The sequence below is a fragment of the Mauremys mutica genome, chromosome 1 (genome assembly GCF_020497125.1).
Source record: "Mauremys mutica isolate MM-2020 ecotype Southern chromosome 1, ASM2049712v1, whole genome shotgun sequence".
Lineage (NCBI taxonomy): Eukaryota > Metazoa > Chordata > Testudines > Geoemydidae > Mauremys > Mauremys mutica.
Genome location: NC_059072.1, coordinates 49,274,561 through 49,289,196, shown reverse-complemented (window position 1 = coordinate 49,289,196; position 14,636 = coordinate 49,274,561). Strand labels below are relative to the sequence as shown.

The following is a 14,636-nucleotide window of genomic DNA, read 5'->3' as shown; positions in this document are numbered from 1 at the left end:
TCCCATGAATCTGAATGACACAGTAGAGGAAACAGCCAGCTCACAAGTTATTTACAGCTTCTCATTAAGGTCAGGAGATTACCTGAAGACCGGAGAAAAGTGAATATTGCAATATTTATTAAAAGGGTGAAAAGAACAATCCCAAGAAACACTAATCAATATTTACTTCAGTATCAGGTAAAACGGAAGGATATATTGTAAGGGAATTGACCTATAAACATGTAAGTGACAATCAATTGAGAAACACTGGGCAGTACATAATTTAATTTTGAAAGATAAGACCATCACATGAGCCTCGCCACATATATGCAAATTCTTCAAAAAGCAACAAAGTAAGCCCTCCAAATCCTAAATGTATTGTTTGACAGGGGTCACTTCTGGGGACATACTCCAAGCTTTCTTTGATAATATTTTACCTCTTTTTCCCGAAAATAAAACAAAACTAAGTTTCCAAGGTTTCTCACTGACTACGTAGCCCCTAGTCATCATTCTAAATCTCTACCAGCAGTTCCCAGAGCTTTTCTGTTATAAACACTGGAGTGGCAGGAATACATGTACTGAGGTTCTCTTTTCACCTAGCAGTTCCAATTACTTTAACCTTAGACTGCTGCTTTGACAGCATCAGTTCTGAGCAATCCAGTAGTACGATAGAGATTCTTAGATTTAAAAAAAACTTATTAATTTTGATTTGGTGATTTCCTCAAAAACATTTGCTATGCTCATTGGTCATAATCATGGATGGATGTCATGATTTATGTTTCTTTCATCTCTAGTCAAGTGTTTCTTCTTAGAGGCCTGTCATAATAATTGATACAATTTCTCTGGGTCTTCATTGTGAGATGAAGTTCTGTTTTTGTAACTATTTTGGGATTGTAATCATCTATTTTATAACAAAGGTACTTGGATTTTTAAAAGAATAAATAACTGTTGTCTGATATATCTTTTTGCAGATGTGATAGACAGTGCTTACATTTTACATATCTAGGTAATATTGTCAAGTACCTTCGGCAAAATCTCTCACATTTAGAATGTGTCTAAGACAAACCCAGCAGTAACAATAATTGCTGGCACAAACATTACAATCTACCAGTGCTTTTATCAGCAATTGATACTATTTATTTCTGATGTATTCCACATACTAAGAATAGAAAACACCAACTAATTGCATGATTACATTTATTTATTGCAAAGGCTTTCGCCCTGTAAACATTTTCATGATCACTATACTTGTATAGATAAATTCCTGGGGTGAAATCCTAACCCACTGAAGTCACTGGCAAAACTCATATTCACATCAGTGGGGTCAGGATTTCACCTTTAGTCTGTTAACTCCTTTCTTTAAGATATCAGAAAAGTACTGATTCAATAAACAAATAAATATTAGAGGTTACAGTTTCACCTTTTGACTTAATCAAACATGCTCTGTAATAGCAATTTTTTGTACACTTTCACTTTGAACTTTATTTAAATTCCAATGCCAACAGCAGTGGAAATGCCAAAGGATGTGACTGTCTTTTAAGCATTTAAATGTGACTCCACAGTTCTCCTTGACTTAACAAGTTCATGATATTATCCATTTTTGAAGCTCATATTCGTGTGTTTAAAAAATTCTGTATCCCTAACAAATTTTATTCATTTCTCATGAGCTAGTATATTGTTGATTAACATTCTTACATACATGGTAATCAAAAGACTATAGAATGTATGTGGAAAAGATTATGGGTTAGAACATGGTGTCAGCTATGTACAATTTTTAATGGACACTACTTCCTCCTTTTAGGCATTCATCATTACTATAGATAAGGGATAGATTTTCTATTCTAGTCCCTAGTTACAATAAATATATTTCTTCCAGAGATTTTTATCAGTGTCAGATTATAGATACAAAAATTCTTCAAGCAGTAAATACTCTTTCAGATGGTCAAGATTATTATTATTATTACTATTTTTGCATGTGAATAAACAGACAGAAAACTGGAGCTAACACTTGCTATCTATTCTAGCTATGCTATGGAACGTGGTATATTATCTACATTTGAAATCAGTACTGTTTTTTCTATCATTCACCTTAGATCTTATTCAGGCATTCCAGGAAAGTGAAAGAATGTTAATGTTGATCAATAGAATACATTCTGTTAGCCATATTTCCTCTTATGTTTATTATGTAAATAATAAATAATTTACACTTCCATACCACCCTCCATCTAGGGATCTGAGTACTTGACAAAATATTTATTTAATATAAAATCCTAGCATATCTGTATGAGAGAGTCATTATTACCGTATCTTATGGACGAGGAACCTGAGACGTAAACTTCCCAGAAACTCCGTGGACACAACTGAGTGTTAAGAAGAGTGTAAAGCCTTCACACATAATGTTAAGGTGAAATTTACAAATTTAAAAATTGCAGGCCATTTCAGCCTGCCTGGGGGTGGGTGGGTTGTGGGGAGGATGGTGACACTTGCCGTGGTTTACAACCTATGGCTTCTCAATCCTTTCAGGCATTCAACAGTCTGGAGGACTTGATTCTGGAGATTCCTAAATGGCAAAGAGATATTTTATTCCAAGCTATCAGGGGCAAGCAAGCCGTGTATGCTAAAGGGCCCAGAAAGTACATCTTTACCTGAAATGTGACTACCTATCTGGAGTTCCTACTCCGGGAAAAGTTTGCAGCTATCAACACCCAGAATTGAATCAAAATTCATGGGGGAATCAACATGTTCCACTAGCTTCCATGTGGATTACTGCCTGCTTGTAAGCTACTGAAAGCTCTTTGCATTTGTGCAGTTACCCCAGTGCAACTACAGCTTACAATAAAGCCTGTTTGGACTACATCTATCCATGGACTACATGCAAACACACCTAACATTGCACACACTTAATACTGTAAACATGGACTATATACTTACTACAGGGACTGCTGGGATCCATCATAGGGAATGCGTTGCCAACCCCCGACCCGACCCCCAGCATATGTTGGTAACAAAGAACTGCAAAGCCCCACTCATCCCTGGCATGTTGTGGACTGCATACAACCCATGGTGTATTTTGGAGCATTAATTTGTCACCTGCGCATTACATCCCCCCACCTCCCAGCACAGTTTACAGGAGGCTTAGTAGACTCTGGTGTGGCTGATTTGTACAGAGTGGTGCATTGCAAGGGAAGGCAATATAAAGCTCTTACTTTCAACACCCAAGCATATCTTTGTACCTATGTGCAAGTATCTGGTAAAAAAATTCATTATAACTGTTTTGCATTTCCCCGTATTCATTTTGAATTCCACATCATGGTGATGGTGGTGGTAGGTTAGAGAGGCCAAGGTGCTGGCATGCATTCCACCATTAGCAGAGAGATGCTGCTGCCTGGGGCTTGTAATAATAATCGCATTGGGTCATAATCCAGAAATCCCTCCCATTCATATATTAATAACAACAAATATGGAACCAGAAACTTACCAGGCTCCAGGACTACGTCTGGCTTCTCTGTTTCTGCTGCCAGTTCCGCGGCTTGCTGCTGCTCTGTGGGGTCATCAAACAGCTCCTCTGACTATGGATCCAGGATGTCCTGTAGCTGCTCTGGTGACAATGCCTCTTCGGAGACTGGCATGAGCACCAGAGTCATTTCACTACTCTGATCCTGCTGCTACCAGCTCCCCTTTGGTGCTGTATTAGATTTGGGGCTCAGAAAGTTGCTATCCCGGCAGATCAGGTTATTGTGAACAGCTGGTGGCTCAGTACTCTGCACAATTCCCAGCACACTGTCAAAGTCCTTGTAAGAGAGGCCAGATGATGGGGAGTTCCCAGAGGTGTGGTTCTCACCCCTAGCTTTCTGATACTTGCTCTTGAGCTGCTTCCTGCATTGATTGCCAGTCTGTTGAATCCCCAACACGGACAGCTTCTCTGCTGTTTCTCAGTACATGCTGTCATTTCTGGTACCCTCACCAAAGTCGAACATCTTGCCCACCTTCCGCCAGAGATTTACCAGAACCTGACTGTGGCCCTGTGACCAGGTAGCAGTGTGCTTGGCAAAGGATGACTTCTTGTTGCTGGCCATAGCTAATGCAGCAGATGTCTCACTCTGTTTGCATTTCAGGGGTCAGAATAAAATGCAAGGGTTTAATGCCAAGCAGCTGTACATGAACAAGGGGTTGCTTGTGTTTCCTGGGAGTTGACCGGCTAGTCTTGGGACAGAAAGGCCAAGGAACACAGGGATTGTGGGATAGTGTTGGCAGACTTGCAGGACACAGGTCTGGGGACCCATGCCTAAGCTGTGTCCACACTGAAAAATGATGGAATTTGGACCCAAGTCCCAGTGGCACTCAGCTTCAGATGTATACCCTTGGCCAGATTCCGGGGGCCCAGTTCTGAGGGCTTAAAGGCCTGAGTCTGACAGATTTGTGTTTTGACAGATTTGGGCTCGAATCTAAGTCTGAACCCAGGCTTACATTCCAGTGTAGACGTATGCAAAGAGGCTAAATGTTTTGCCCATGATCACAACAAACAAGGAATATAACCCAGATCTCCTGACTCCCCGTCCTGTTTTATAACTCCCAGGACTAGTCATCTCCTACAAAAGTGCATATATTTTTATTCAACAGAGAGATTTACAGGTCTGTCTGTGCCAGTCTTGCATCTTTAGGAACTAAATGAAAAATGCACCATCCAGGATCCAGTATTTGTACGCTTACCCCAATCAGTGGGTCTTCAATGACTTGTTTATTAGTAAAATTACTTTCAAAGCCAATAGTATGTTGTTTTGGTGTGTCTGTCTTCTGTTTGTTGTTTATTTTGTTACACTAGCTCATAGATTGAAGATTGCTGTGCTAGGCGCTGTATAAGCACATAGTAACTGGAGAGCTGACAGTCTAAATAGACAAGACAGAGAAAAGGTGAGAGAAAAGAGGTAGATCATCCCAGTTCACAAATGTGGATCTGAGGCACAGAGAGGATAAAAAACTTGCCCAAGATCACGCAATAGGCCTAAAACAGAGCTGAGACTTGAACCCAGATCTCTCCAAGCCCAGTCCAGCACATTAACTACAAGAGACTCCTCTCCCCTATATTCTAGCTATTACTGATGTCTTATGAGAACTCTCAAAGGCTTTTTTTCTTTTTCTGTGAAATCATGGCGAGGAAACACCACATCTATATGCATTGCTACTGACCTCTGACTGTTTGAATATCAGTGACTGTCTTTGATGGGAGATGAGAGCTATTAAATAAATAAGGAATAATAAAATAACATTAATCAGAGGATCCTAATTGTTCAATGAGTTCTGGTGTTCAAAGACAATCATCTGGTGTCTTCAAAGGGGGCTGGAAACTTACATCAGCAGCACTGCAGCTGTAGGGGTTTGTGTAGACATACCCAGGGACACTGAAAAGCATTTGAAATGGCAGTGAGGTTTAAGTGACATTTGTGCCTCGTAGCCTGGGCTAGTTACAATTCTTTTGGAATCCTACAAGAGAAGCACAAGTAGCTGACTGAGACTACAAATGCTGCAGGTTACAGGAGCATGGATCAGCCACTGAGAATATCCTATTGCAAGTCTGGCTAGGATCCTTCAGATTCTAAGCCAAATGTTAAACACACTCTAAATGACTGACTTAACACTAAATTGCTCTCTGGCAGTTCTCCTAAGTATGGAGATCCATTACTCCTGAGAGTGCTTAAATCCATTGTATTATCCAAACTTCCGCTTTCAGACTCTGTGTTACCCAATTAAATATATACCTGTGTGTCTCTACCTCTACACAGTGTTACTACTATATTTGGATACGACCATATTCCCAGCTATTGAACATACTATAGTGTTGTTGTAAACGGGTCGGGACTCACCCCTGCGGCGCCTCCTCTGGTTACTCCGCAACTTAGCTCTTTTTCCAGTCCGGAGCGCCCTCTGCAGGCTGGTGATCCACCTGCTTTACTCTCAGCCCCGTGTCCCTCCCTGGACCTGGTGCCTCTTTTACTCTAACTGGGTCTCCCCCTCTCAGGGGAACCCCCACCCTACCACGCTATCCCCACTTGCCTCAGAATGGCTACTGCTCAGTCACTATCGAGCCCCATATCCTGGGACAGACTGCAGTGTCAGCCTTCTCATCATCGGCAACGGGGTTCGGACCTGCTGCTTCGCCTATCCTTAGGTTGCCCCCTGCAAACCCCAGTACCTCTTAGCCCCGTGCTAGGCCGCAGGCCTGGGGCTTTCCTAGGCCTGGGGCTTTCCTAGCCCCTCAGCCTTTTCCCCGTCCTGCTTCACCCTAGGTACTTATCTTAACATCTAAGCAGCCAGGCCCATCTCTCTCTAACCACAGAGAGAGACTCTCTGGCTTCCTGGCTGCTCTGGCCTTTTATAAGGCCCTGGGCTCAGTTTGGGGCGTGGCCCCCAGCTGCCGCCATTTCCCCAATCAGCCCAGCCAAAAGCCCCTTCCCAGGGCTGTTTTAAAGCCCCAAAGGGCAGGAGCGGGTAGCCAGCCCGCTACAGTTGTATTTCCCCTCTTTTATCCTTATACTTAACAGCTTTCTGAATATCTGCTATCCTATTTAACATAATGTTGTCCCATAGTATTGTTCCAACTCTCTCTTTAATGTCCCATCCTACTTCATTGTCTGTGATGTTCTGTATCGTGTTCTGTGTGCATTCCGTACCTTATTTCTCTCTGGTAATGTGAAGCACGAGATGTGAGGTTCAGAGAGCCTTTCATTCCTATTTAAGTCAGTAGAGTTGGGAGTGCTCTAGCAACCAACAGGCTCAGACCTCTATTCTGTTACTTTTCCTTCTTAAAATTCCCCATTTTTCACTGTCTAATATACAGTAAGATCCTAACTGCTTCACTGTTGTGGGGCTTCTGGGGTGAAAACCTGGTTCCTAGCAGTCACCTAGTCATGCTTCAAATGCTTTGTAAGCTAGTTACTTTTCACAGCTCTCCTATGACGTAGGTAAGTATTATTATCTCCATTTTTTAAAAACAGTTCAGAGACAGAAGTGAGTGAGTGATTTATTTGAGGTGGTGTCACAGGAGGAAGTAGAACTCAGTCATTCCTGGGTCCCAGTCTTTTGTGTAGGTCCCCCCCCTCTCTGATTCAGTGTATGAAATGAGCTATTAATTAATTAAAACCTACACAAACTTCCCCACTAGATTACAAACATCTAAGGCGAGTCCAGTGCTAAGCATAAAATCTTTGACAAGGTCCCTTAAATGTGGTAAAAGTCATAGGTTGGTCAGTAGGTTTGTTTCTAGTTCATTCTGGGTTTTTGTAATCTCTTGCCTGTCCTTTTCTGTTTAGCTTTCAGTTTACTTAGTTACATAATTATTGCATCTACTTAAAGATCAGTCAAAAAATAAAATTATATTTTGCTGGAGATGAGATGTAAACAAATGTTTGATCTTGCCCGGCCATTTTTCTTATATCTTTTGCCAAGATTCATAAAAGGAGATTATGTTTTAAAATCTGCATTGTATAATTCATAAATATTTCAAGGTGTCTGCAGATCTGGGTTAATGGCTATCATATCTGAGGAAACTAAAAAGGTGGCTGTCTACCCACTGGAATGTACAATATAATCATATTCAGTGCATATGTAAGTTTCTAACTTATACTATCCCTTTCCTTTCCCATTTTTTAACTTATCTTGAAAATAAACTAAAATAAATAATAGAAGAAAGAAGAAAGAAAAATGACATAGTCCTGCCAGATGCTAAAATCCAAGCCAAATGAAAAATATAGATTTTGTTTTAATACCTCTTAACACATGCTCATTAAAATTATTATTTTACGAAAGTATTGTAGATACAAATGTAGTCCGTGTCCATTTTTATAGCATCTGGTCATTGGGATTACCATGTGAGTAGATGTTAGTTGCCCATTAGAAGATGAATCAGATAGTGTATTTTATGCTGAAGCAGTCTGATACATGTTTAGAAAAGCTGATAATTTGATGTGAAGAAAATCAACCACATAATATACTTGCAGCATTCTTCTCAAGAGTCTCAATGCAAACGAACATGTACTGCCTCAAAGAAGCAATGTATGTCAAGAGGAATAAACACTCAGTAAACCAGACATGCATTTTATCAATACTCTAAATACTGAAAACACATTCAACAAAATACTGGGAAAAGGTATGACAGCAAACTTTGTAACAGATACATTTTAGATAAAGGAGACTCTTCTACGAGGTTGTATCCACTGACTCTAGCATAAATATTAATAGCACCAACTACATCATGCTATTGCTGAGACAAATACCATTCTTGGAAAAAGATGATCATTTTATAAAAACATGCCTGACTATACCCACTCATTATAGCAATATTTTACTTAAAATGTGTATCTATTTGTGCATATACAAGAACATTGTTGTCCTGCATGACTTATAATTGTGGATTTCTTGCAGGTGTATTATCATAGACTAAAATAAAGCTGTTGCTATATAAATGCAAAGGGTTGTTATATTATTGCTGAGCTTAAAATATTGAGGCCATTAAATGACCTTATTTTATAATAATATATTTGAGTTACCTAAAATGTTTTTTTTCTTTTGCATTTAACAGGAATGCTGACTAAATATTTTATTCATTTGTCCCCTTTCCCTCTTGGGAGGAACTGACCAATCTTCTGATTCTCCTCTATATATGCTGGAGGTCAGACATTTTAGCACCTCTACTTCATATTTCAATGCTCTTGCATTTCTTCCACATGAGGCAGTGAGCTGCTTTTGACCACACAAACTGACATGTACAGTATGAAAAGGGAGCTGGCCATGGTCAAATGTGGGCAGCAGGTTTAGAAAATAGTTTCTGGCTAGATGATGCAATAGATAAAAATAAATTGTGTCTAATATTGTAAGCATGCTGGAATGGTTCCACGGATGATCTGCCATAAATGAATAGATCTTTTGTTATGGGCCTTGATCTCTCCTTCCTCCCCTTGTCAGGACGAGTCCATATCTTTCTAATTGAGTAGTTGTTTGTTTTGTTTTTTTTTACTTTTTTCAGGTTTTAGGCTATAAGTAAGTTCAATTATTTAAATACATAGCCTCGGAGCTCTGAAACCATTTTTCCTTTAACAAGTTTATTGCTTCAGCAGTTATTTGTTTCAGAAGGTGCTACAGCACTGCTATGTATATTTATGTGGCACACAGAAAACATACAACACAGTTCCTTTTACATCTGTGAAATGGCATTACTTTCCAAAGAAGGGACAAACTGGTTTCCCATGTCATTAACAAGAAGCCAGTTGATTTCTAAATAATATTGTAGGAGTGTTCGTTCTTTAAATATGGTGCAGTATACTTTCAGAGACAATTATCCTGCCCTCTCAGTGGTACAAGAACCTGCATTGTCTGGAACCTTGAACCATAGGGGTTCTGGGATGCTGACACCTCTACATCACCCACTTCAAGCTTAGGAAAGTCTCCTACAGGAGGGCCCTTGGAGCTGGGCTCAGCAGAAGTATGCCCAACAGGACCTGAGTGGCAGCCCCTCACAGCCCACTGATCGCTTGGTACTAGTATAGTACTTAAACCAGAAAGCTAGGATGGGGAGTTGTCAGAGCAACAACACAGACTGCCTGCCTGTCTCTGCACCAGACCCTGCTTGCGGTAGACCTTAGATTCTGGCTTCCAGTGCTGGTTTGTCCTTGACTTTGCTCTTTGATAGTTATCTGTAACCTGGTTCCCAACTCTGATCTCCTAGTAACCTGACTGTGCCTGACCTCCTGTTGCTTGACACTCAGTTTGCCTTCAGACCTATCTCAGACTCTGACCTCCTGGTACCTGATTTGGCCTGACTGCCGACTCCTGCTCCGGCCACTAGGTCTGACTGCCCTCATCTCAGTCATGACAAGTGGTAGCTCTTATTTAGTTAACGCATCTTCCCTTACTCTTTGTGACAGGTGAGCATCTAAAGTCTGACCTCAGGTGAGTTGGACTAGATTTTAACATTGTTTTCATTTTCTTTTTTGACTGCCCATTCTAGTGACAGAGTCTTCTAACTTCTTCCCATGGGAGATGGCTGAGAGTTGCATTTGCAAATTTCCTGAATTCTCGTCTTTGGATTTTTAACAAATAATTATACATTGCAGTTCAGTAGTGCCTGCTGTCCAAAGGTCTCAGAGCATGTTGTAAATAGCAATGCCCAGGACATTCCTGAGGGGGTAGATATTATCGCTCTTTTATATATTAGATAAAGGAGGCACATAATTAAGTGAATTACTTAAAGTTATTCAGGAAGCTTGTGATACAGTCAAGAACAGAATAGAGGCTTCCTGAATAAAAACAAAACAAAACTCAATGGAGATACATAGAAGAATTGCCTTAAAAAGAAAAGCATACTTGGAAATCATTCCTCAACTCTGCTGAATTTACACTTGGGTTGAGGATTGAAGGTGTGAGAGAGATTTTTATATGAGATACAGTGACTGAGCTGTGTAAGCCGTTTGTGCACCAGGGAGGCTAAAGTCATGGTGTCCGAGGCAAAGAAAGAGACACTCACTATTTCAGATTAGGGTGTGACCAAATGCGAGGGACGGATTATACCACATCCGCCTACCGTGAGGTTCTCAGACTTTCCCCTGGTGTTGGCTGCTGTCTAAAACAGGATATTGAACTAGATAGACCTTTGGGCCTGATCTAGTCTGGCAATTCCTATGTTTCACCCACTCTGCAAGCTGGAACAGCAGAACAACTACGGATAATGAGAAATGCCTGTAAATCAGCTCCCTGTATGCTAAACAGCACTCCTTACTATTCCTTCCCTTTTCCCTCCCCCATCTTGGGAGTAGGAATAACTACAGTTCTAGAGCTGTAGAAACCATAAATAAAAATATTCAGCTTGTAGGGTGGGTTGCGGTCTCTGATTCCCATCTCTGGTAAGGAGCTGCTGAGACAGCTACTACCCATGATCAGCTGTTTTTGAACTGGTGACAGCTCCCTTTCCAAATCACTGTGGTAAAAAGGCAAAGCTAAATGTTGTGTCTCTTCTCTTCCCTTCCCTCTCCTCTGATCACCATTTGTGGGTACAAAGAATGAAAAATATTGGGGCAAATGAGGACTGAGGCCTTTTTCCCCCTCTTCTCCTAAGCTGCCAGGAAAACACAGCTGTCATCTGGGAGAGGGTTTCTAACAAGAAACCAGTCTTTTTAAATCTTTGTTCCAGGTGGCTGCCAGGTATTGGGGGAAGTACTAGCCTGTCACTAGGATGTTGCTGAGTGCTTTCCATAATGTCACTGTGTGGATGGAGTCACAGTTGCTTTTCCGCTGGCTTGCACTTGCATTTTTGTTTACACCAAATCAGAATTTGCACTGATGTAAATGAGTGCACAAGATACAAGCCATGGAGAATCAGTCCCAATGACTCCACTACTTTGCAGCTGGCATATAAATTGTTTACCTTGTGCGAGTTTTGATTTGCACTTCTGAGCTGAAACATGCCCTAGAATGATTGCGAGGCTGATGGGAATGAAATTTGGGTCTTGACAGAACCTTATTTAAAGTGCTTCTATGCTAATTCCTTACATTGTAGACTGAATGATGGGAGTTTTTCACCAGTGGAGGTAATAATGACTTGAACAACAGTGTGATAACAATATATCATAATGGAGGAGGGCACATTAAACAGCTGGGCATAACTGTGCTGGTATTACAGAGCCCGTACCACAGTACAGTCTTGCACAAAGGAACACCAATATACCAGTGCTAAGTGGTGCAATCATGGGGGAGAGAGGAGTGTGCCACACAAGTGCAAGATGTCAACCAGGATTGCTCTCACAGTTGTACCAAGATCTTGTATTTTATGCAATAAATATGAATATTCTCTATATCGTAAGTTACAGTGTATGGTCAGTGAGTGGGATGAGTTCCTTTTTGGTAGTCACAGAGCAGATAGGCTCTGAGTAGCGTCCCTGGTATTTGGCTATATTGGAATCTCAAAAAGAATAACAGGGTATAAATCTTAGCCTAAGCTTCCTCTTTGGGCTTTTACTCGGGTTTCCCACCAGGACCTCCCTTCTCCTAACTCCTTAATTTCCTCTTCCTACAAGGCAGCTCCCTACCTCCTTTATATTCCTGAAGAAATTAAAGAGCTACATTTGCCACAATGAGACAGCAGAATTTCAACAACTTTATACAGGCTTCTAACACCTAACAGGATGGGCTGACACCCAATTACAATGGCAATAGAAATATAAACCATACATTATATGCTGCAGTATGTGTGTTCACTCTTCAGTCTCATCACTCCAATTCTACACAGGTAATCCCCCCACGATTATTTGTTTTTTAGCCTAAGTCTTGAAGAGAATGACATTCACTTTTTGAATTACCACATGTACTTCACTTAAACCTTGCTCTCCGTGTCATATCTTAGGCAGCAACTGCATCACAAAACTTTCACATGTTCACATAGCTAGAAAAATATTCTTTTCTCCCCGTTATGTTGTTTGTTAAATCTACTTCTGCCTTATTGGTTCATAGGAATAATGTTTATGGGGTTGAAATATTCTAGCAATAAATAGCTCTTGCACTTACCAATGCCTCAGCTCTACTTCAGTATTTAATCACCCTCAAACTCCATAAATTGCCTCATATACACCACGACCATGAATGTTATCCCTTAATCAAACTGGATTAATAAGTTACACATTTACATATGAACATTGGTGGGTCATGAGAGAGACGTGCCAGATGTAGTGGTGATGTAAATTGTGCCATCAGTTAGACTTCAATTAAGTTGCTGTAACTCTTATGAATGCTGAGAGGAAAGACAGACATGTCTGTAGCAGGAAAAACTATTAACAGGATTGTTCAAGCTATGTTTATCTTATACCACCATTTAAATTTGGCCCCATATATTTATTCTGATTCAAGAGTTAAGGTTATTTCTTGCCCCAAATAATAGCTATGGAAAAATTGAGTGTTTTTAAATTTGGACTTTCTTGATACTGTATCATAGTTATCTATACTTTACATCAAGTTGTGATGTTTATCAAAAATAGTATTTAGACTGACCAAAAGTTATAGGTTTAATGTAGGAATCAGCGGTGAAATGCTATGATCTTTGTTATGCAGTTGTTCAACTACGTGATCATGTGGTACCTTCTGGCCTTCACATTTATGAATCTATTAATTTTGTCAGTGTATTTTATGTATTTGTGTAATAAACTAACACAAATAGATGCTGTAGGTGCCCTTGATATTAATTAAAACAATTTAAATACAAAAATCATTACAACTCAAACAAGAGCACAAGCCTCTCCCCACTTCCCTGACATACAACATAGCACCAGTCCTGAAATGTATTACAAATCAAAATTACCCACCCTCACCTTCCCCAAAGTACACCACCCTAACTGTCTGAGCCATCCCCAAATGCCTGCTGAGCAGACAAGTTCTACAGGGTTCTGAAGGTCTCGGGGTTCTGTCCCTCAGGCAGGGGCGGAACAGAAGGCACACGGTCACTGCAATGGGCCCCAGCCCTCCGTCAGGGCGGGCAGCAAACGCTAGTTCTAGGCTCAGGTCCTTCCTGCAGGCTAAGCGCCAATAAAGTCAATAAGCTAAGCCCAGGCCCTCAATCAGGGCGGGCAGTAACACAGCCGTTCTGAGCTCAGATCCTCTCAGCAGGAGCTGAACACACAGGGGCACTAGCAAGCCCAGGCCCGCAGTCAGGGCGGGGCACCAAACACTTAGTGCTAGGTTTAGGGCTCAGATCCTTGGCTCAGGAGCTGAGCAGTAATAATAGTCTCAGAGCTCAGGTCCTTGCCTCAGGAGCTGAGCAGTAATAATAGTCTCAGAGCTCAGGTCCTTGCCTCAGGAGCTGAGCAGTAATAGGAGTCTCAGGGCTCAGATCCTTACCTCAGGAGCTGAGCAGTAATAATAGTCTCAGGGCTCAGATCCTTGTAGCAGGAGCTGAGCAGTAATAATAGTCTCAGAGCTCAGATCCTTGTAGCAGGAGCTGAGCTACAGCAATAGTTCAGGAAGCCCAGGCCCTTAATCAGGGCGGGGCAATAAACAATAGTTCAAGGCTCAGGTCCTTGTAGCAGGAGCTGAGCTACAGCAATAGTTCAGGAAGCCCAGGTAAGTGCAGGCTTCTCTGCCTGAATGCTGGTAGGAGGGGGAGTCTGCCACCCGTGAGTGGGGTGGCAGGGGGGACACAGGCCCACCCACTCCACTGTGTCCCAGCCCGGGGCCCTAGCAGCGGCGTGGATCCGCTGCAGTCAGTGGGGATCCTGGCCGCAACACACTGACATGGGCACGTCGGGGCCCTCAGCCGGACAGGGGTCGGCTACCCCCGGGCTACACTCCATCTCCCCCTCCTCGGGTACCTGCTCATCGCTGGGCTCGGCAGCGGGGTCCCACACCATGGGCTCCTCGGCGTGCTGACGGCGGTCTAGGTCGAGCTGCTTCTCCAGACTCGGGTCAGGGGTACGCTCGGGCCGCTCCTCGGGGTACCGGGCTCGGGGCAGGCTCAGCCAGTCCACCTCGGGGTACCGGGCTCGAGGGAGGCTCGGTCGGTCCACGTCAGGATACCTGGCTCGAGGGATGCTCGGTCCGTCCATGTCAAGGTACCGGGCTCGGGGCAGGCTCTGTCCAGCAGGAGCCCGATCAGGAGCGTCTGTCCTCTCCGGCCGCTGGGCTCC

The 14,636-nt window shown here is 42.1% G+C and overlaps 1 protein-coding gene across 5 annotated transcripts in view; it reads left to right on the top strand.

Moving 5' to 3' along the window:
• Window positions 1–14,636, top strand: part of MDFIC (MyoD family inhibitor domain containing) — a 156,035-nt gene that overhangs the window by 50,525 nt on the left and 90,874 nt on the right. Inside the window, exon 1 of one of the 5 annotated variants that reach the window (XM_045010705.1) lies at window positions 12,155–12,253. The exons of the other annotated variants lie outside the window; for them this stretch is intronic. Within the exon in view, the coding sequence (XP_044866640.1) occupies window positions 12,211–12,253 (43 nt within the window). The 5' untranslated portion in view covers window positions 12,155–12,210. Of the gene's footprint in view, window positions 1–12,154; window positions 12,254–14,636 lie in introns of those variants that run through there. 5 annotated transcript variants of the gene reach the window in all.